The 23,841-nt window shown below is 40.1% G+C and overlaps 1 protein-coding gene across 6 annotated transcripts in view; it reads right to left on the bottom strand.

Moving 5' to 3' along the window:
* The window catches only part of CEP295 (centrosomal protein 295), a 57,928-nt gene that overhangs the window by 19,804 nt on the left and 14,283 nt on the right, over window positions 1-23,841 (bottom strand). For 5 of the 6 annotated variants that reach the window (XM_067466520.1, XM_067466522.1, XM_067466519.1 and 2 more), the window contains exons 5-15: window positions 21,151-21,244; window positions 19,620-19,733; window positions 17,664-17,804; window positions 15,494-15,677; window positions 13,453-13,611; window positions 13,043-13,267; window positions 11,579-11,685; window positions 8,558-8,776; window positions 4,458-4,558; window positions 1,595-2,531; window positions 291-474 (exon numbers count right to left, since the gene is read on the bottom strand). In XM_067466520.1, the coding sequence (XP_067322621.1) occupies window positions 291-474; window positions 1,595-2,531; window positions 4,458-4,558; window positions 8,558-8,776; window positions 11,579-11,685; window positions 13,043-13,267; window positions 13,453-13,611; window positions 15,494-15,677; window positions 17,664-17,804; window positions 19,620-19,733; window positions 21,151-21,244 (2,465 nt within the window). The remainder of the gene's footprint in view (window positions 1-290; window positions 475-1,594; window positions 2,532-4,457; window positions 4,559-8,557; window positions 8,777-11,578; window positions 11,686-13,042; window positions 13,268-13,452; window positions 13,612-15,493; window positions 15,678-17,663; window positions 17,805-19,619; window positions 19,734-21,150; window positions 21,245-23,841) is intronic. The other variant, XM_067466524.1, reaches the window with a different exon arrangement.

The following is a 23,841-nucleotide window of genomic DNA, read 5'->3' as shown; positions in this document are numbered from 1 at the left end:
AGGCTATTTCCTCTTTTGAAATAATATCCTATTGCTATGCTAAACTAGTTTTGAAAGTCTTTTCAAAAGTGATGTTTATTTAAGAAATACAAAAATATCATCCATTAGGTATGGAAATGTAGGCATTATTCTGCAGATAGGCCTATAGTTGAACAAAGTAGTTGAACAAAGAGAAGTATTATTAAAATTGTCAAGTTTTACAACTAATTTTTGTCCAAATCTACAAATCGTCAAAAGAGTTAGAGGTGAAGAAAGAACCCAGAACTCATGATGTCCCCAAAGAGCTTTACCATTTTTTCTTGCTGAACCATCATTTTGAAACACAACTTCCTTTTGAGAAAGGCTGTTTAGATCACCAAAGCAAACCTCTTGCTGGCTGCTGATGTTAATTTCTTTTAAAAATGACGTCAACAAACCGGAGCTATTAGTCTCTTGCATCTGCGTTGTCTCTCTGTAATTGCTGGACTCTTCTGCCTAATAAAAGGGATTAAAGACATAAACATTTTTCAACTTGAAGATAGTGAATACATCCTCAACCCAACTATCTTGCTTTTTGGTCTCAGATATGCTTCAATGAGTTAAATTGATTTTATTCTCAGGAATTTGTGTACAGGAAAGAAGGCCAAATAAGAGAAGCTTCTTTTACAGCCTATTGTTTATCATGCAGAGGAGAAAACGTATTTCCTAACCCGAGTATAAGCCGAGGGTGGGAAATGCAGCAGCTACTGGTAAATTTAAAAATAAAAATAGACACCAATAAAATTACTTTAACTGAGGCATCAGTAGGTTAAATGTTTTTTGAATATTTACATAAAATTGTAATTTAAGACTGTCCAACTCTGATTAAACCATTATTCTAACTTTTCATGTAAATGTACATATCCTTCCAATAATAATAAAGAAAGTAAAATACAGTAATAATAGAGTAAAATAATGGAAATGTAATAATAAGAGTAAAATAATAAATGCAATAATAACAATAATAAATTAAAATAAATGAATAATAAAGAGTAAAATAATGTAATATTAACAATAATAAAATAATAAATGTAATAATAATGATAGAGTAAAATAATAAAAGTAATAATAATAATAGAGTAAAATAATAAATGCAATAATAACAACAATAATAACAGAGTAAATTAATAACTTTGACTAGAGTATAAACCATGGGGATCTTTTTCAGCCTAAAAAGGGGCTAAAAAACTCAGTTTATACTCAAGTATATATGGTAAGTACCACAAAATTAAGAAATAACACTTTCAAATCAGAAACAGATTTTTTTTCAAATTTTGTTACAGTGTTGCTTAGAAGCAACTGATACTAGTTCAAGACTTTATATTCAAGTTTACATTAGGACCACAACTTGTATATGATGCTAATATAGTTGATTCTACACTACAAGGCAAAGGTTTGAAACAACAGAAATGGAATTGCATTAGTTTTAAAATTTAAGCCACACAATTGTGGGACAATTCAGAAAGAAAGGAAGACTTCAGATCTCCAATAACAACTAGGGACGAGAAGTAAAAAGTTGCCATTACAAACTGAAAAGTACCCAGATAATCTCCTTGCCTTGTACTTCAGAACATACCCGTTGAAGGAACTCTTTCAAAGCTTCTTGTTGCTGCTCCATTTGTTGTTTCAGCTGAGCGTGCTTCTGCATGAGCATGTCCTCCTGTACCTTCTGCCGATAAAGAAGAGCTTCCCGTTGCTCATCCAGCTGCTCCTGCAGTTCTTTCAAGTGCTCTTGCTGAGCTTGGATGTTCTCAGACGAAGCCACCATCCGGTCTCTCAATTGCACGATATCAGAATAACCAGGCAAGGGTCCGCTTCCCTTCCTCAGTACGAAAGACTCCTGGGTCCTCTCAGCCTCACTTGTTACAGCAAAAGGCACAGAAGAGTCTGGCTGCACAGGAGGCAGGGATATTTGGTCTGAAATTGTTTTTGTCTTATTCTCAGTAGGAACGTCTTGATGCTTCAGGGATAGTGGAAAAAGAGCCTCTTCTATCTGAGGTACATGAGGGACCACAGGTAAAGGCGTTTCTGAAGAAGGGGAAATACTGCTTGTAGGGAGGGTGAATCGGACATGCTGACCCGGATGAGTCGTAATGGAAGCACCCTGTGAATTAAATGCAAATGATGCCCGCTGTGTTACAACTGTATTCAGTGTAGGCAGTCTTTCTTTTTGCTGGTGCATCAACTGAAAAGGTCTTTGATTCTCCGGGGAGACCACAGGCTGGATTTGTCCTTGTCTGCTGAAATCAAGCACCCCCTCTTTGCTTCTTTGCTCCAATGGGACTTGCCTTTGTACAGGAGTATTCTTTGAAGGATGATCTGCTATCAAGTTAACTCTCTGTAATACTTCAAATCCATGCAATTGTGATGAAGGTTGAGGGACTAGTTTTACTTGCACAAATCTGTCAGCAGGACCAAATAATGCTGCAGAAACTGACTGGTATCTTTGTTTTAGCTTGATCTGATATTCATGCAACTGTTTTCTAGCTTCTTCAATGGAGTCTCTGTGCATCCTAAAACAGTGATTATTGTCAGAAATATTAAAATTAACTAGATATTTTTAACTACAAAAATGTGAATCAAGCACTGAAAGGGTTAATTGGATGCAATGACTCAGCAAAGCTGCAGTTCAATATAAGCAGATGTGCCTGTTGTTTAGTAACGCCCCAGTCTGAGAGAGGTCTCAGTATGAGAGAAGCCTCTGTATGTGAGAGAATTCCTCAGTGGGATAAAAGGCCTCTGTGTTAGTTTGCCTCAGTGGGAGAAAGGTCTCAGACTGTGAGAAGGTCTCACAGTGTGAGGTGGGCCTTAGTGTGTGAGAGAAGCTTCTCTGTGTGAGAAAACACCTCAGTGGAAGAAAAGGCCTCAGTGGTAGGCCTCACTGTGAGAGAATAGGCCTTAGTGTTATTAGGGCTTCATAGTGTGAGGTAAGTCTCAGTATGAGAAGGCTGTCGTGTGTGAAGCTTCAGTATGAAGTTTGAACTTTATTTGTGTGATGGAAACCTTCTTCTTATAAATAGCGCAACCATATTATTTTTCTACAAAGAGAAGCCTCTCTTGGAAGAGATAACATTGGTCTATGTGTTTCTGTTCTTTCTATCACTTTGGGCTATTGGTGCTGGGTCACACTGCTGCTAATAAGTTACTCTGCTGTACATTTAGAGGAAGGTCTTTTGTTAATAAGCTCACTGGTCTAAAAAGGATCATAGGCCCAGTATAGCCCAGTATAACTCAGTCTAGCCCAGTACAGACCATATTGAGGCTGAGGAAAAAAATCTTCTTACTATCTGAATAAATCATACTTTTCAGGAGCAAAGCCTTGAATCGGTGTCTAGCTGCTGTGTCAGACTGGATGAGAGCTAACAAATTGAAACTAAATCCAGACAAGACAGAGGTCCTACCGGTCAGTCGTAAGGCCGAACAGGGTATAGGGTTACAGCCTGTACTGGACGGGGTTACACTCCCCCTGAAGTCGCAGGTTCGCAGCTTGGGAGTGATCCTGGACTCATCACTGAGCCTGGAACCCCAGGTCTCAGCGGTGGCCGGGAGAGCTTTTGCGCAATTAAAACTTGTGCACCAGTTGCGTCCGTACCTCGGGAAGTCTGATCTGGCCACAGTGGTCCACGCTCTTGTTACATCCCGTATAGACTACTGCAACGCACTCTACGTGGGGTTGCCCTTGAAGACTGTTCGGAAACTTCAACTGGTCCAACGAGCTGCAGCCAGATTGATTACCAGAGCGACATACAGGGAACACAGCACCCCCTTGTTGTGTCAGCTCCACTGGCTGCCAATTCAGTTCCGAGCACAATTCAAGGTGCTGGTTTTGACCTACAAAACCCTTTACGGTTCCGGTCCAGCGTATCTGTCCGAACGTATCTCCCTCTATGTCCCATCCCGGAATTTGAGATCATCTGGGGAGGCCCTGCTCTCGACCCCACTGCTATCACAAGTGAGGCTGGTGGGGTCGAGGAGCAGGGCCTTCTCAGTGGTGGCCCCCCACCTGTGGAACTCACTCCCGGGGGAAATCAGGGCATCTACATCCCTCCTTGCCTTCAGGAGGAAGGTAAAGACGTGGCTATGGGACCAGGCCTTTGGGCATCCTGACAATTAGATATGTAAACCAGATGGATAGGACCGATAATGTGTGGTAGTAGAACCTAAACTATGAGTCTGTTAAACGCTGACCAGCAATGAGGTTTGTATTGCTTTTATTGCTTTTATGGGTTTTATGGTTGTTTTATCGGTAATAATTATTGCTTATATTAATTGTCATTACTGTTATAATTGCTGTTGCTAACTGATGTTGTGTTTTTTGTTGTCATGTAATGCGGGGTGAGAAGGGCGGGGTATAAGCGACTGTAATAAATAAATAAATAATAAATAAAGCAACATTCTAATTCAAAAGAAAGGGAACACTTTTGACAAGAAAGGAATACCTGTTTTGCCTTAGAAGACGCTGCTGGTAGTCACGAATTATCTCCATGTGGTTGTCCTCTTTAGAAGTGCAGGCTGTCTGAGGTTCTTCATCCCTTTCAGACTAAAGACAAATTAAATGAAATATAAAGAGCACAGAAAAAAGTACATCTGTTTTATGGAGTACATTTTTCTCTCAAGAGTCACAAGATGCTAGTGTTTAGTTGTTCATCTTCCAACGGTCTGTAATACCATATACCTTTTATCTAAGCCTTTCTACTCTTATCAGTTCTAACAACTTTATCCCCTCCCTTTTTTTACTCATCCTCTATAAAGTCATATCTTTTTCTTCGAGATTCTTTTTTTTTTAAGGTTTTATATCCACAAGGAGTACTACTCTATCCATATAAAAAGCTTGGGACCTTGATGCTTGAGGAAATCCCTCTCTTTCTAAATATTTGCCCGAGAATTGAGATCTTGTCAATAACACTTTGTGATATAATATTATTCAGCATGGAGAATCAACGGTACCTTCAGAACACCTTCATAGAATCATAGAATCAAAGAGTTGGAAGAGACCTCATGGGCCATCCAGTCCAACCCCCTGCCAAGAAGCAGGAATATTGCATTCAAATCACCCCTGACAGATGGCCATCCAGCCTCTGCTTAAAAGCTTCCAAAGAAGGAGCCTCCACCACACTCCGGGGCAGAGAGTTCCACTGCTGAACGGCTCTCACAGTCAGGAAGTTCTTCCTAATGTTCAGATGGAATCTCCTCTCTTGTAGTTTGAAGCCATTGTTCCGCGTCCTAGTCTCCAAGGAAGCAGAAAACAAGCTTGCTCCCTCCTCCCTGTGGCTTCCTCTCACATATTTATACATGGCTATCATATCTCCTCTCAGCCTTCTCTTCTTCAGGCTAAACATGCCCAGTTCCCTAAGCCGCTCCTCATAGGGCTTGTTCTCCAGACCCTTGATCATTTTAGTCGCCCTCCTCTGGACATATTCCAGCTTGTCAATATCTCTCTTGAATTGTGGTGCCCAGAATTGGACACAGTATTCCAGATGTGGTCTAACCAAAGCAGAATAGAGGGGTAGCATTACTTCCTTAGATCTAGACACTATGCTCCTATTGATGCAGGCCAAAATCCCATTGGCTTTTTTTGCCGCCACATCACATTGTTGGCTCATGTTTAACTTGTTGTCCACGAGGACTCCAAGATCTTTTTCACACGTACTGCTCTCGAGCCAGGCGTCCCCCATTCTGTATCTTTGCATTTCATTTTTTCTGCCAAAGTGGAGTATCTTGCATTTGTCACTGTTGAACTTCATTTTGTTAGTATTGGCCCATCTCTCTAATCTGTCAAGATCGTTTTGAATTCTGCTCCTGTCCTCTGGACTATTGGCTATCCCTCCCAATTTGGTGTCGTCTGCAAACTTGATGATCATGCCTTCTAGCCCTTCATCTAAGTCATTAATAAAGATGTTGAACAGGACCGGGCCCAGGACGGAACCCTGCGGCACTCCACTTGTCACTTCTTTCCAAGATGAAGAGGAAGCATTAGTGAGCACTCTCTGTGTTCGTCCACTTAACCAATTACAGATCCACCTCACCGTAGTTTTGCCTAGCCCACATTGGACTAGTTTCCTTGCCAGAAGGTCATGGGGGACCTTGTCGAAGGCCTTACTGAAATCCAGGTACGCCACATCCACGGCATTCCCCGCATCTACCCAGCTTGTAGCTCTGTCGAAGAAAGAGATCAGATTAGTCTGGCATGACTTGTTTTTGATAAATCCATGTTGAGTATTAGCGATGACTGCATTTGTTTCTAAGTGTTTGCAGACCGCTTCCTTAACAATCTTTTCCAGAATCTTGCCCGGTATCGACGTGAGGCTGACCGGACGATAGTTGTTTGGGTCGTCCTTTTTTCCCTTCTTGAAGATTGGGACCACATTGGCCCTCCTCCAATCTGCTGGAACTTCTCCCGTTCTCCAAGAACTCTCGAAGATGGTTGCCAATGGTTCCGAAATGACTTCCGCTAGTTCCTTCAGTACTCTTGGGTGTAGTTGATCTGGCCCTGGGGACTTGAACTCATTAAGAGCGGCCAGGTATTCCTGGACGACTTCTTTCCCAATTTGGGGTTGGATGTCCTCCAATCCCTCATCCACTCCATCTTGCTGAGGTTGAAGACTCTCTTTTTGTGAGAAGACCGAGGCAAAGAAGGCATTAAGTAGTTCTGCCTTTTCCCTGTCCCCTGTCAGCATTGCCCCATCTTCTCCTCGAAGAGGTCCTATCGCCTCCTTGTTTTTCCTTTTTCTACTGACATAAGAATAGAAGCCCTTTTTATTGTTTTTAATGTCCCTGGCAAGTCTGAGCTCGTTTTTTGCTTTAGCTTTGCGGACCTTTTCCCTACAGGTGTTGGCTATTTGTTTGAATTCTTCTTTGGTGATTTCTCCCTTTTTCCACTTCTTGTGCATGTCTCTTTTGTGTCTTAGCACAGTTAGAAGTTCTTTGGACATCCATTCTGGCTTCTTTGCACTTGTCCTATTTTTTCTTTTTGTTGGCACGGTTTGCAATTGCGCCTTGAGTATTTCACTCTTGAGAAATTCCCATCCATCCGTAGCTCCCTTGTCTTTTAGTATCTGTGTCCACGGAATGCTGCTCAGCGTTTCCTTCATTTTTTGGAAGTCAGCTCTCCTAAAGTCCAAAATGCGGGTTTGACTTGTCTTAGTTTAGGCCTTCCTTTGTACCTCAAATTGCAGGAGCACATGGTCACTTGCCCCTAAGGATCCTACCACTTCGACTGCATCGATCAGGTCCTCCGCATTTGTTAGGATGAGATCAAGAGTAGCCAATCCCCTTGTTGCCTCTTCTACCTTTTGGACCATGAAATTGTCTGCAAGGCAAGCGAGGAATTTGTTGGACCTTGTACTCTTGGCCGAGTTTGTTTTCCAGCAAATATCGGGATAGTTGAAATCGCCCATGACTACTACATCTCTTTTCTGTGCCTGTTTGGTCAACTGTTGGCAGAAGACTTCATCAAGATCTTCCTCCTGGCTTGGGGATCTGTAGTAGACGCCTACAACGACATCTTTTTGAGTCCCAGTTCCCTTGATTCTTATCCAGATGATTTCAAGCTGGTTTCCCAGATTGCTGTCTTGAATTTCTTCTGCCGCATAAAAGTTTTTGACATATAAGGCTACTCCGCCTCCTCTCCCCTTTGTTCGGTTTCTGTGAAAGAGGTTATACCCCTCGATATCTACATTCCAGCGATAGGAGTCATCCCACCAGGTTTCAGTGATGGCTATGATATCATATTTGTGGTGTAGTGCTAGAAGTTGGAGTTCATCTTGTTTATTTCCCATGCTCTGTGCATTAGTGTAAAGACATGTGAGCCCCTGGGATCTTCCCTTGAGCTGTTTAATTGGGATTATTGTGCGTTTGGTACTTGGTCCTTGTTGTGTTTGTGCAGCCCTCCGTTTAGCCTTCTGGCGATTCCCAGACATTATGGGTAAAGTAGTGTTCGCAAGGCTGTTGTCCCCCTCCCCCGGTGGACCTAGTTTAAAGTGCGTCTAATGAGGTTTGCGAGTCTGTGAGCAAAAAGGTGTTTTCCTACTTGTGTGAGATGCACCCCATCCCTTGCCAGTAGGCCATCCTCCTGGAATAGCAGGCCATGGTCGAGGAAGCCAAAGCGTTCCTCCTGACACCATTTTCTAAGCCAGTCATTGACCTGTACTATTTTTCTGCCTCTTGTGGGTCCGTGTCTTACAACAGGGAGGAGGGATGAAAAGACCACCTGTACATTACATTCTTTTAGCATTGCTCCTAGAGCTCGAAAATCATTTGTGATCTTTTGAAACGTATGCCTTGCAGTATCATTGGTTCCTACATGAATCAACATGAGGGGAGGACGGTGATAGGGCTTGAGGAGCCTGGTGAGCCTCTGAGTGATATGGTGTATTTTTGCCCCCGGTAGGCAGCATATTTCTCAAGCCATCCCATCCGGTCTGGAAATGACAGCTTCCGTTCCTCTAAGGAGGGAGTCGCCTACTACCAAGACCTGTTTACTTTCAGGAATGACAGGGCCCCTTTTGTGCATTACCTTTTGTGCATTTTCCTTCATTACCTGCTGTTCTACTTTTGGCTGCTGATGGGCAACAGGGACGGCATCGTTCACCTCTATGGCTTGAGGTTCCTGATCATTATTCTCAGTGTCTCTCTCAGCTTTCGACTCCTGATGCTGCATTTGAGCCTTCAGAAAATCAGCCTCAAGCTTTCTTTTCTGCTCTTCAATTTGTTGAAGCAACTTCAGCTGCTCTTGCTTTTGTTGCTCTATCCATTCCATCTAGTCAAATGAATATTAATTCTCAGTGTTAATGACAGGAGGAACCCGTGCTTTCAAATAATATACAGTCAGTTCCCAAGTTACAAACAAGATAGGTTATGTAGGTTTGTTCTGAAGTTTAATTTGTTTGCAAGTTGAAACAACTACATTTTTAAGAGTAACTCCAACCAACATTTATTTTTAAACTTTGTATAGCATAGGGAAGAGTTAACACCCATGTGGTGTTTGATTTGCTGTCTGTGTCCCTCTTCAGATGATTCTGTTGCTACTAAGAGGTTGCAACGTACTTTATCTAAGTTGTTGTAAGGATCAATGTTGTTTGTGCTATAACTTTAAGTTGCTGTAAGGTTCAAGGCTGTTTGTGCTACAGCTGTTTCAGTTAATTGAAGAGTTAATTGAGAGTGTTATTTTCATGTGTATAAAGATAGCTACTGTGTATTTAGTTCTTTGCCATTGTGCGTTTATGCTATTGTGCATCTATGCCTCTATGCCATTCTGCTTTGTGTAAGCCGGGGACTATGCTGCAGATGTCCTGCGAAGACACAGCCATGTGAAGAGGACAAGGATTCCTGCTTATCACGGCTGAGTAATGATATCTCTCAGAAGATATTGTTTCATGTTACTTTTGTGGAAACGGCAATCCTGCTATTTTGTTTTGTATGCTGCCAATACTACAATATTTTTCTTTTCTACTTTAAGCCGAAGTCTCGTGTGTTTTTCTTTTATGAGCCAATTCATCACACACACAGTTAACTGGGCTAGAGTCAATCTGCATGCTACTCATGCTAACGCATGGCAGATTCCACTTCATTTTTTGTCCTTTCAATTTTGAAAAATGTAGCTTGTTGTGGAAACATGGATTGGTGAGAAAACTTTAATGGAGATGCCTTTCCTCACGAGAATTCTTTTAAGTGTGAAATTCCCTTCCAATAGGTAGATTGCTCTCACTTCCTGTGTCTCACCCCCCTTCTTAACTATGAGCCATTTGTAAGTCGGACGTTTGTAACTTATGGACTACCTGTACAACAAATTTTCCATTAAACAAATCCCGGAAGATAATGCACTCATTTTTTCTCAAAATGCTAATTTGGTTAGATAGAAATGTCCCTTACTGCAAGATTCGTTTGACACAAGACTATACAACAGCAACTTAAGACAGTCAGGTAGATATTAATGCAGTTGGGAGCCTTTCATTAACACCCACACAAAGTTTATATAATAACAATCAGAAGTCACAAAGCTGCAAAGTAGAATGGATTTTGTGGTACGCATTATTGCACTGAATCACTGACAATCAATTTTACTACACTGCTGTGAGTTTTCCGAAATCTATGGCCATTGCTGTGTAAAAGATCACAGCAACCCAGTGATTTCAGCCATGAAGGCCTTCAACAACACAATTTTACTACATGTTGTCGAATGCTTTCATGGCCGGAATCACTGGGTTACTGTGAGTTTTCCAGGTTGTATGACCATGTTCCAAAAGAGTTCTCTCCTGACGTTTCACCCCCATCTATGGCAGGTATCCTCAGAGGTTGTGAGGTCTTTTGGAAACTAGGCAAGTGAAGTTTATATAACTGCAGAATGTCCAGGGTGGAGGAAAGAACTCTTGTCTGTCTGAGGCAAGTGTGAATGTTGCAATTGGCCACCTTGATTAGCATTTAAAAGCCTTGCAGCTTCAAAGCCTAGCTGTTAGGAGGTGTTAGCTGGCCCACTGACCAAGGGAAACCACTGACATTTCTGAAGTGCTGGACCACTCTAACACCTACCATGTCAGACTACATCGAGAAGCCATTGAAATCCACAAGCATGTGGATAATTTCAACAGAAAGGAGGAAACCATGAAAATGAACAAAATCTGGCTACCAGTATTCTTTAAAAAAAATCAACTCTAAAATCACGACAGTAAATAAAGAGCAACACTTAAAAAAACCTGGGGAATTCCAGACAAGAATCAATCGGGGCCAACTAACACCTCCCAACAAAGGAGCCTCCTAGGTAGCAACCAGCCAGGCTTTGAAGCTGCAAAGCCATTCAATGCTATCAAGCTGGCCAAATGTAACATTCACACTTGCCACAAGAGTTTTTTCTCCCACCCTGGACATTCCAGAGATACATAAACCCCACTTGCCTAGTTTCCAACGGATCCCTCAACTTCTGAGGATGCCTGTTATAGATGTGGGCAAAAGTCAGAAGAAAATGCTTCTGGAACATGGCCACACAACCCGTATAATTTTACTATACATTACTGATAATATTACCATGATTATTAGGACCATCATATTTGCATGTTAAGAAAGAAGAGTGGAGGGAACCTGCAATAAACTGGAAAATTAATTTGATTTTTAAAATTGTCTTGGTTTTTGATAGTTTGGAAATGAAACAATGGTGAAAGCTGACATTGTTTAGAGATGACATTACATGTTACAAAAATTGCAATAAAACATAATCATTATAGGGTTGTAGTAGGTTTTTCCGGGCTATATGGCCATGTTCTAAAGGCATTTTCTCCTGACGTTTCGCCTGCATCTATGGCAAGCATCCTCAGAGGTAGTGAGGTCTGCTGGAAGTAAGAAAATGGGTTTATATATCTGTGGAATGGGTTTATATATCTGTGGAGGTAGATATATAAACAGACCTCACTACCTCTGAGGATCTTGCCATAGATGCAGGCGAAACGTCAGAAGAAAATGCCTCTAGAACATGGCCATATAGCTCGGAAAAACCTACAACAACCCAGTGATACCGGCCATGAAAGCCTTCGACAATACATAATCATTATAGAGAGAAAAATAACTATACCTGCTTTTGTTTTTCTGTTTCCTGTCTAATTTTAGCTGCTTTGTCTTGTGGATGATCTAAAGCCACATTTCCAGCAACAACAGTTTGGTCCAGTGTTTCCGGAAGCTCTGAAATACCATACGCACACGGATATAACTTTAACAAATAATAAATTGAGTACAGTTGGGTCATCTTTGTGAGAATGTGAATAACTGAAAAACAATGCTCATAGAATGAACAAACAGTTGATAGGAATGACATGCTATTCCATTAGAAGGGGCCTAAATGGAGCACAAAGGTTGCATAAATTGCTTAGTTCCAAGGCAATCTGACAAACCACATGCCCACATACTAGATAAGCCTGCCCATCTTTTTAGATCTTCAGAGGACACCCTTTACTTAATACCTTCATGGGAGCTCAGGAGATGGTCTTCCTTTTCAATTGTACTTCTCAGGCTTTGGAACTCATATTCTAGGCCCCTTCTACACTGCCATATAATCCAGATTATCAAAGCAGATAATACAGATTATCAAATCAGATAATCCAGAACTGGATCATATGAGTCTACACTGCCATATAATCCAGTTCAAAGCAGGTAATCTGGATTTTATATGGCAGTTTAGAAGAAGCCCTAGAGAAACTAGACTGTCACCTTCTTTGTTATTATTCTTATACGTAGGTAGCAACTTTTTTGTTTTGGCAGGTCTTTGAGGACTGATTCCTCATGGGAAAAGGCCTTTATTGATGCTGCCTTGTCTGTACTTACTGCTTTTCTTTTTAATTGACATGTTTTTTTATTACTTTATTGACAGTTTAATATTTTTATTTTTATATATACTATTAGTAGCTATTATATTATTTTGATATATACTATTAGTAGCTATTATAACTGTGGAGCCCCTGATGGCACAGTGGCTTAAACCAAGCTGCTGAACTTGCTAATCAAAAGGTCGGGAGTTCAAATCCGGGGAGCTCCCGTTGTTAGCCCCAGCTTTTGCCAACCTAACAGTTTGAAAACATGCAAATGTGAATAAATAGCCACTTATGCGGGAAGGTAACGGCATGCCATGCAGTCATGCCGGCCACTTGACCTTGGAGGAGTCTACAGACAACGCTGGCTCTTCGGCTTAGAAATGGAGATAAGCACCCCCCCCCCCCGAGTCAGATACGACTAGACTTAATGTCAAGAGGAAACCTTTACCTTATTTTAACTTTTTTAGGCTGTTTAGCGTCCCAGGTAGTAGACATATCATATATATGTTCAATCTGAGTATCTCTTATGCTTGCCACTTGCCCCACAATCCTTTTAGCCATATCAAAAAACATTTTGGTCATGGAAAAATTTCAGTAGTCAATTGTGATGCCACATAGGGAACTGCTGTTGTTTAAGCATTAAAGCTACTTGGAGTGACAAATTCTTTTAATACTTGTCCCAGATTATATTCAGTTTCAAAACCTAATTGCAGAAAGTCCCATTTTCTTACCCTTGGCTTCAGAAACAAGAGCATCTTTTGGTTCAGCTTCAGGTTCTGATTCACACAGCCTTCTCTCCCTATTAGAAATGGTTCCTGACTCTATTGATCCAATTTCACTTGGAGCCTCTGGCTTCTCTTTTGATGTCCAGTGGTCTTTTTGGTTCTTGATCTTGTTTAGCAGCTTTTTTAGAGCTAAGTTTGATTGAGATTGGGATGTCTTTTCTACTTTACTGCCTAAAAAAAACAAATAACATCACAGTGTAGAAAACCTGCACTGCACAAAAATTCTACACAAATTTGTTCCAATATTAATTTTTAGACTATTTTACAAAGTGCTCACTACTGGTCACAACTGACATGCATTGGTGTTTCTCAGCAACATCAGTGACGGTTGTCAATAAATTACAAATTTCTCTTACCACTTGGCTCACTGTCCTTGATCTCATCTCCAGGTATTGATGGCCCTTCACATACGGAGTCAGGTTCCTGAGAGAGTTCCAATTCATCATCTTGAGATCGATCAGAGAGGGTTGGCAAGGGCTGTGGATCGAGGTGCAAAATAAGGTCTCCTTGCATTTCTGTGTAAAAAAGTTGAGCCGCATGAAAGTAACATGCAATAATCTGAATTGTAAACTCTAACTACAGAGAAAGATTTCTAGGAACATATCTGATTCTTATACTGCTTAATGTTTTTGGTTTTTTATTGTTGTGAGTTGCTCCGAGTCCCCAAGGGGAGAGGGGGAGGGATATAAATAAAGCTTTATTTATTATTTATTTATAATGTTATCTTCTCTTAAAAACAAACTGTATTGCTTTATCTACAAGTATTTGTAATATATTACACTACAGGTTTTATCTATGAGTATTTGCAATATATTATACTACAGGTAAAGCAACACTAGTCTTTGAAGAACAATTGTTTCCCTTGCCATAGATCACTACCACTTTCAGGCTAAAATTATACTAACAGAGAGATAACTTCTAATGAAAGCTTCAGGCTTCTGATAGATTTAGTCACTTGCTAAATGCAATCATCATGTGAACCACACTGTTGTCAAAATTCATCTTATATATAATTTCAAACACAAACCTAATCAAATCAAATCTTTCTTTATTACAGTGATAGACCAGCATAAGGAGAGTGGGGTACAGCCTGATAGAAGCATAATGCATTAAAGCCATTACAATCTAGACTGAAAGCTAAAATACAAAGGTATATTTTAAAAAAAACAACATAGACTACTATTTTTAAAAAATCACAAACCTAATTTATCTGTTTTCTACAACAGGTGGCTACTCAGAATGGTAATCTGTGAACTGCTTACTCTTCCTGGAAAGTTTCCAGGAAAGAAAGAAATAATTGTGTTGTCGAAGGATTTCATGGACGGAATCACTGGGTTGTTGTGAGTTTTCTGGGCTGCATGACCATGTTCCAGAAGCATTCTCTCCTGACATTTCACTTTCATCTATGGCAGGCATCCTCAGAGGTTGAAGGGTCTGTTGGAAACTAGGTAAGTGAGGTTTATACTGTATATCTGTGGAATGCCTAGGGTGGAAGAAAGAACTCTTGTCTGATTGAGCAACAGTCAAAAAGCAGGGGAATTTCAGACAAGAATTAATCAGGGCCAGCTAACACCCCCTTCCAACAAAAGATTTCCCCAAGCAGCAACCAGCCAGGCTTTGAAGCTGCAAGACCATTCAATGGTAACCAACTTGGTCATTTGCAATATTCATTTGCAAACAAGAGTTCTTTCTTCCACCCTGGACATTTCCAACAGACCCCTGAAGCTCTGAGGATACCTGCCATCGATGTGGGCAAAACATCAGGAGACAGCGTTTATGGAACATGGCCATACAGCCCGGAAAACTCACAGCAATCCAAAGAAATAATTGCAGTCAATGAGCACAAATACGGTAACAATCCCTGAAACACTGAGAGGAAAACAGCTGGTCCGCTAATTAGTTGGCTTAGGCAGTACTGATTTAGAAAATCCATGCAGATCTTAAACTGGAATACTATTTAAAGTCCTTCATTATCCACGAGGAAACAAAATCAACTATGAGCTGCAATCTAGTGACTACAGAGTAGACCTAAAATGACACAAATAACTTTATTATGAATGCTTCCTACTTCTAAATATAACAAATATCTATTTTTTAAAACTACGCATATATTTGATCTTATCTCAGTACCCTTTCACTCCTCCTGTCTTGGCCAAATGCTTTCCACAGTAAATTGTCTGTTGAAGAACTCCCGAACTTTGCTACAGAGTAACTTTACATAGCAGAGGTTTTTAGTTTATGTACCAGTGTATGTATTCAAACATACTTGCCAAGTCTGCAGGATACACAGTTGCTTTCCATGAACTGACCATACAACACAGAAAGCATCCAAGACACACAAAAATGATGTCCAGGAAGCCAAAATTTCACTTTATCTTCTCAATGAGTAATACTCACTCCTGTCCCCAGTATACATGTCTTCAAAGGCACACTCCAGCTCCCTCTGCCATTCTTCCTTGAGCTCAACTCGCCTGTAGCCTGGTTCAAACAGTTGAGGAGGCATCTGGGCAACAATCTGTCTTCTGCGAGCAAGGTCCATAATTTGCATCTGTTCAAGCTCTTTCATTAACTTTTCCCGGTCCTTTAAACACAGAAAAAAGGTCCAGCTGCAGACATGCCCTTCCCATACTTTCAGGACTGCTTGTGTGCTGTATATTTTCCCCAAAATTAAGAAATTATTTTGGGTCATGGGCATTCTGAAAATTAAGTGGAAGCTATAGCGCCCTTCTTCACAATATATATATATATATATATATATATATATATATATATATATACATATACAAACTACAAGGAAGAGTGGAATTGATCCAAATTGGGTGGGGAAAACACTCCAGAAAGCTATTTCAGGAATGAAGTGAAGTATCCTTCTGCAAGTTCCCTTCACTTTTGGCAGGCTAGATCCAACCATTACATTCCTGCTGAAACCATTACACGCAAAGACCTATAAATAAATCATATATATCAACCCAAACAAATGTATTCTCCCAAACTTAACACAACATCATTCCCATATATAAAGGCCAGTAATTAGAATTCAAAGACGGGATGAGCTCCTGTCTGTCATCTCCAGCTTCCCATGAAAGAAGTCTCCTACAGGATGGTAAAACATCTGGCATCCCATGGACAATGTCCTTTCAGACAGCCAATTCTCTCACACCAGAAGCAACTTGCAGTTTCTCAAATCGCTTCTGACACGAAAAAAAAACCAAAACCAGATGCTCTTCTTTACAACAGATCGAGTGCTTATTTCACTCTGAAATAGTTACCAGCCATATATGAGCCCCTGGTGGCGCAATGGGTTAACCCTTGTGCCAGCAGAACTGAAGACCGACAGGTCGGAGGTTCAAATCTGGGGAGAGCATGGATGAGCTCCCTCTGTCAACTCCAGATCTCCATGTGGGGACATGAGAAATGCCTCCCACAAGGATGGTAAAACTCTATCACACCAGAAGAGACTTCCAGTTTCTCATGTCACTCCTGGCACGAAAAAAAACCCCAGCCATATAATGAATCAGTTAATCACCCATTCACACATGTTAAAGTGTTTTTCATCAAAGTCTTGCCTTTGAATTTCAAAACTGCCTACATTGAAGCATGAACTTGCTTCTATGACCTTATTTGATTTTAAGATCTTCAGGAGAAAGAGCCTTCTTGGTTGTTGCTCCCAAGTTGTAGAATTCCCTCCCATAGAAGGGATGGTTAGGGAGCCCCTGGTGGCGCAGTGGGTTAAAGCACTGAGTTGCCAGACTTGCAGACTGAAAGATTGCAGATTCGATCGAAGGGAATGGCGTGAGCTCCCACTGTTAGCTCCAGCTTCTGCCAAGCCAGCAGTTCGAAAACATGCAAATGCAAGTAGATTAATCAGCAGGAAGGTAACGGTGCTTCATGCAGTCATGTCGACTACATGACCTTGGAGGTATCTACGGAGAACACCAGCTCTTCGGCTTAGATATGGAGATGAGCACCAACCCCCGGAAAACCTTTACCTTTTTACCAAGAAGGGATAGTTAGTCCTCTATCTGCTTCTTTTCCACTACAAAGACTCTCTTACTTACTCAGGTCCTTAATTTTCTGTAGAAAAAAGATTTTAATGCTGGCTGGGGCTTTTCTAAGGACAGAAGACTGAATTGAGAAGCATGGGATGAGGTGACCAATGGGTTGGAAAGCAGTTTGAGATATGGCTGGTTCTTTCGGAAGGCAGAATTTAGAGGACAATTGAGGGGATAGACATTGGGTGAAAAAAATCTGTCTGAGGCATCCTGATGACAGGGCGAGAAAGAAAGTAATGGATTGGTGCTGTTGAACAGAACCTGTTGCATGAATGTTTGAGAGGGCTTACAATAATCAAGGTTTTTCCATTTTTGCAGGAGTCCTATAATCCTAACCCTGACAAATGTGAAGTCCGACTGTAATGTTTAAAAAACATTGTGCCCAGACACAGGGTAAGCGCCATGAGCAAGCTAAGGTGTAAACTCAAAGTAAGAGGATAGAATATTTTACTCTCAATTCATTTATTATATGTACAACACAATTCACTTTTCAAATTGGTTACTACTCTACTTACTTGGGTTAAACGAACCATCTTCAAGGCATGCTTTCCTCTCAGACGGGCTTTTTCCAGACGTTCCCTCCTTTCCCTTTCTTTGTTATTTTGCAGTACTTTTATCTGTTTGGCTTCATCTTCAGCAAGTAACCGAGCATCTGGCTGGCAACCAACCAGAAACAAGTCAGCAAAACTAGGTTCCCAACATGCATAAACGGAAAGCAAATCAATAATTTGTGTGAAGTTTGGCAAAGTGCCTCAAAACACCGTAATGACCTCCAAGGGACCAATTTGAGCATTACGGCTTATGACCGATGTCTTTGCTCAAAGTTCAGCCAAAAGAATACATGTTGTGAGAAAATTATAACAAGGTTTGGCACTACAGACAGAGGTTGTTTCTGGCTAGAGAGCTAAGCATAATTCCCTACAGATAAGCATAGTAACAAGAAAAGCTTGGCGTGATAGAAGCGGGTCTTTGCCTGCTTTACCAGCAGTCTTAACTAGAAACATGAGGACTTCTTATCTGAGTTCAGTGATGCATCCAGCTCACTGTGGGCACAAAATCAATTTTTTAAGTAGGTCCCTGTATCAATGTCTTATCAACGCTTCTTTCTGTACCACAGTTACAAGTATTATATTTGTGATTTCAATACCCACAAAAAATAACATGAAGGTTCATACTTTAGAAGCAAGTTGGGATTCCCACTGTTAATGACCCAAAGGCAAAAAAGACTATTACAACCCCGTGTGCTCTCCCCCCCCCCCCCCCCCCCACACACACACACACATCTGACAGCAAAAACCTAGTAGGTGCATTTTCTTAGGGCCCTTCCACACAGCCCTCCCTATATCCCAGAATATCAAGGCAGAAAATGCCACAATATCTGCTTTGAACTGGAATATATGGCAGTGTGGACTCAGATAACCCAGTTCAAAGCAGATATTGTGGTATTTTCTGCCTTGATATTCTGGGATATAGGGCTCTGTGGAAGGGCCCTTAGGCAAACTTTTTCAGTTATGGAGACTTTCAGAAGACTTTTTCTCCCATGGACCCATAACTCTTAAGTCCCTGAATTTCAATAACATTGTCCCTAAGAATTGTTAACCTTCAGGGCTTTTCCTTATTTCATCTACTCTAATTGACTATGTTGTTTTGGGGTTGTTGTTGTTTTGTTTTTGCATAATATAGTAGGTTTGGAAATAAAGAGATTCAAATTTTGTGGTTAAAGCAGAGGCACACTTAATTTCAATAAGATCTTCATACTCCAGTATGGACTTTAAAAAATAAACAATTATTGTGGAATCCTTATGATGCTTTCGCAGAACCCTGGGGTGCTGGGCCCGCTGGCGGCGCAGTGGGTTAAACCACTGAGTTGTAGAACTTGCTGTATGAAAGGTTGGTGGTTTGAATCTGAGGAGTGGGGTGAGCTCCCACTGTTAGCCCAGCTTCTGCCAACCTAGCAGTTCAAAAACATGCAAATATGAGAGCAATAGGTACTGCTCCGGAGGGAGGGTAACAGCGCTCCACGCAGTCATGCTGGCCACATGACCTTGGAGGTGTCTGCGGACAACACCAGCTCTTTGGTTTAGAAATGGAGATGAGCACCAACCCCCAGAGTCGGACACGACTGGACTTAATATCAGGGGAAACCTTTACCTTTAAGGTGCTGTAAAACACAGTTTGGGAACTGCTGTCTTAGGATATACATGGTTATTAAGTAGAACTTGTTTTGTATTTATTTATTATGTATCAAAATCACTGCATAAGTAAGTATGAAACTGGTAAAAATAGAAAGAGCAAAAGCAGCTAAATATTTTTTGACCAAACACGGGCAACAGAGACCGTATTGTTTGTATCTTTCAACAATTCTTCCTCTGTACTTGAGACAGGACATTGTGGACAAGCATACAGATGCAGAGTTGTTTGTTCTGTTCCACAATAGAACTTGTCACACACACATATATAAAGTCAATCACCTGTTCTGTGTCCATTTCTCTATCCACATGTGGACCAAAGAGATGATGGTGAGTAACTGAAAAAGTGTCAACATCGCAGACTTTCACTGCAGAGGTAGGTTTTAGATCAATATTCTAAAACAAATAAATAAAAAAAATGAATTGGTTTATCAAGAATAAAGTTACTTTAATTAGGATTATGCAAAACAAGAATGAAAACTATACAGAGCATTCAAATATAAATTGAATATAAAACCGAACAGTACAATGTCAGAAGTCACTTGCTGAAATTTGACCTTACAGTAGTAATTATGACAACAATATGTTAATGAACAGAGTGAAAGAGAATAAGGAAAAAAATCATCATGTTCTAAGGAACTTAACAGTTTCTCTCTATATAGTATTCCCACCCACAATATTATGAACATATACAGTACAAACCTTACTTTTTTGCAATTTACAAAGAATTATAAAAGCATAAGTAAAAATAAAAATAAAAATGCATATCTAGACATTTAGAGCATTCAAAGCACTATACATACATTCCCTCAATTATCCTCATAACAGCTACTGAGTTAGCCAGGCCACTACTATTAACCCCCAGTGCAAATCAAAAGTGTAGGCCAAGAAATAATGGTTTGTCAAAAGCTTCCTAAAGAGTTGATTGCCCAGGTCAGCATTAATTGTGGACTTTTCAACTGACAGCACATATTTTTAGCCATTATAGCACATTCATTTCAAAAGCTCTCAAGTAATTGACCAGAAATATAATTCTACAAGGATATTCAATTCAACATATAATTTTAGAGAAGTGGGAATAACATGGTGTGAATAATTGCCAAATGGCAGACTAGCTGAAATGTCAGGCTCTGACCCAAATTAATCATGCTTAAAGCCCATTGAATTAAGTTAGTATAACCCATTCAAAATTTTTCAACTGAACGGATCACAACTAATGTTTCTCTGATTGGAATCCATGAATATAATAATCTGGAGCATCTATTCCCTTGCTAGAATTCACACGTTTGTATGTCCATAATAATTAATTAATTATATTGCTTATCACACAATGTACTGAGTCACATGTACATCATTAATCTGGCAAAAAAATAAATCAGAATCACATCGACTCTGTTTTTGATGATATCTCAAGATCAACCAAGTGCAATCAGTTAAAATTGGCATAACCCTCAAAAATGCTATATTGAGTAAATACCATGAGATTCAATTTTGAACCCCTGGTGGCACAGTGGGTTAAACTCTTTTGCCGGCAGGACTGAAGACCAACAGGTCACAGGTTCGAATCTGGAGAGACTGCAGATGAGCTCCCTCAGTCAGCTCCGGCTCCCCAAGCTGGGGAAGCCTCCCACAAGAATAGCAAAACATCAAAATATCCTGGCATCCCCTGGGCAACGTCCTTGCAGACTGCCAATTCCCTCACACTAGAAGCAACTTGCAGTTTCTCAAGTCGCTCCTGACACAAAAAAAATAAAATAAAATTTTGATTAACTAAATTTTCAGCCTCCTTACAAGTTTAAAAAAGAATACTCACTTCGAAAGGGGGAGGGGGAGGAGGGGGGAGGCTTGCTATTTTAGCAGCTCTCTCTTTTTCCACGTTGAATGCATGCCTCCGTGCATTTGCTCTCCTTGATTAGAAAGAAGAGGGAAAAAAGAAACGAAACATTCAAATTGCACTGTAGAAAAGTCTAAATCACACACAGCAAAACCAAGTGATCCACTGTTTTTATTTCATCCCTAAATTTCGAGGAAAATTAAACCAGGTGACAAAAAGGCAAATACAAAGTATGGCTTTGCTGTGGTATTTTTTCCAAAACATATTCAACACTGTTTGGGATTATTATTATTTTGCTTTTTCATGGGGTCATTTCAATCTTCATGAAAAGGGATAGCTTCATTTATGCAAATGATACAACTAAGAAGGTTAAGACTCCTACAGAGGCAAAATGCTATCAGGTCTGCAATATTATGCAGAGTCCCACTAAACTTAATGGAACATACTTGCATTACCCAAAACATCACTGACAAGCAGCCATACACCTGCAATCCTCATCCCCTGGGCTGTTGTTTGCTCTCTGCTCTCTTTGTCAAGTCACTTCCCACTGCTTCCCTAGCAACAATGCAGACCAATAGGAAAACCACTGCTTATAATCCGGAATTTAGAACTTGGGCACAGTTGAGATATTCATCAATGATACTTCAGAGCAATAAATACGGAAAGCAACAGTGTGCTGCTCTTTCAACACAGTAGATACATTTTGAGGGAAAGCTCTCCACTACCACTGCTTCTTTCTTAAACTTAGGATTTCTTTTCTCTTTCCCTCCCATTCTTCTCTGGCTGGACTATTTAGTTCACCACTACTGCCTAGGCATGGTTGGGTACCGTCAGAATCTTTGTAATTTGGAAAAAAAGTCAGAAAAATTCCCCTTTTGAAGCAATTTTGAAGTTTTTAAGAAAACGGGAAGTCTCTTTGCCCTTCCAAAGCTTTTTCCACCATTTTTGTTACAACTCATGAACTGAGTCGGAAATGATTCAGCTTTTCCCCACTTCTGGTCCCTGGCCTCAGTTCAGCCAAAGAAGCAAGTTTTAAACCAGAGGAGGAAAAAAATTCCTGGCCCCGGCTCAAGCCAGAGAAGCCAGTTTTAAACCAGAGAAGGAAGGAATTTCCTCCGATTGCTTTTCTCCGCTTCTGGAGTAAAACAACTACTTTCAAAGAAAAGACCACCCAATGAAACAGGAAATAACACTTTCAAACCATTAACGAAAGGATTCAGAAGTCTCGGAAGTTTCGAAAAGTTTTGGACATTTTTTTTCTGTGAAAATCGGAATTGACTTTAGAATCGAACCACCAGCGCCCCCTACATCCGAAACGGGTTTTGAACCTTTTTTTTGGATCAACCAAGCCTATTACTGCCACTTTTTTCAACTATTGTTAAGATTCTTCTCTCCATCTTCCCACAACAGCCATTTTCAGGGAAACTTGTAGAGGGAGAAAAATTTATTGTATATGTGCCAAGTTTTTCAGCCCTTTTTTTAGGATGAAAAAGCCCCCCAAAGCTTATACTTGAGTCACAGTTGTGTATTATTTTACTCTGTTGTTGTTATTTTATTTATACTCTATTGTTGTCATTCTTACATTTACATTATTTTACTATATTATTATTTTATTACATTTACTATTTTACTCTATTATGATTACATTTATTATTTCACTCTCTTTATTATTATTGGAAGGATATGGAAGCACATTTGCATCGAAGAAGATTAGAATATTAGTTTAATCACAATTGGTCAGTATTATCTTAAATTACAGTTTTATGTAAATATTCAAAAACATTTAACCTACTGATGACTCAATTAATCTAATTTTTTTGGTATCTAATTTTATTTTGAAATTTACCAGTTGCTGCTGCATTTCCCACCCTCAGCTTATATTCGAGTCCAAACATTTTCCCAGGTTTTTGTGGTATAATTCAGTGCTTCCGCTTATATTTGGGTCAGCTTATACTCAAGTATATATGGTAATACTTCTTCCTTCACATAATGTAAACACTCAATTTGATAAGAACGCTTTCACATCTACAGGAGGCTTGAATTGTTATTGCCAGGCATATCATTAAGTCTACATTATATTGCTCATTGTTCTCAAAATTTGATCAACAAAAATTGATTGGATATAGATTAACCACAAAGATTAATCATAAACAATTTAGTCACAGATTAATCAGTGGGCTCTAAGGAAATAACTACATGCACATTTGCTATTGATGAGGCATGAGTTAGAAACAACATATACCTACATGTTTGTTTCATGTTTCATAGGTTTCAAGTACATTTTAGTACAGCAGGTTGCCGTATCTGTGGGGCTCAGGATCGACGGATTAAAATCAACCATGAATTCAAACTACAGTACCATATATAACACAATATAAAATATTTTATGCATCATCAGTAGTATAGTATTAACACTACTGTATTGGTGAAGTTGCAGAGACACATTTGCCCCACAATATTTTATTTTGGCATCAGTGTTTTTGCTATGCACATGAGGTCTTGAAACCAAATGCCTCACAATTTTTTTCTAGTGCAATATTCTCTGAGAGAGATTTAATGGCCAAATCTCACTTAAAGAGTTCTATGGCTCAGTGGGTCATGAAACCAGGATCTACTATGTCCTGGTCCTATACTCTAGCCATGACAGCCCACTATTCCTCTAACCTATGT

The sequence above is a fragment of the Anolis sagrei genome, chromosome 3, assembly GCF_037176765.1.
Source record: "Anolis sagrei isolate rAnoSag1 chromosome 3, rAnoSag1.mat, whole genome shotgun sequence".
Taxonomy (NCBI): Eukaryota; Metazoa; Chordata; class Lepidosauria; order Squamata; family Dactyloidae; genus Anolis; species Anolis sagrei.
This window is presented reverse-complemented; position numbering and strand designations above follow the sequence as displayed.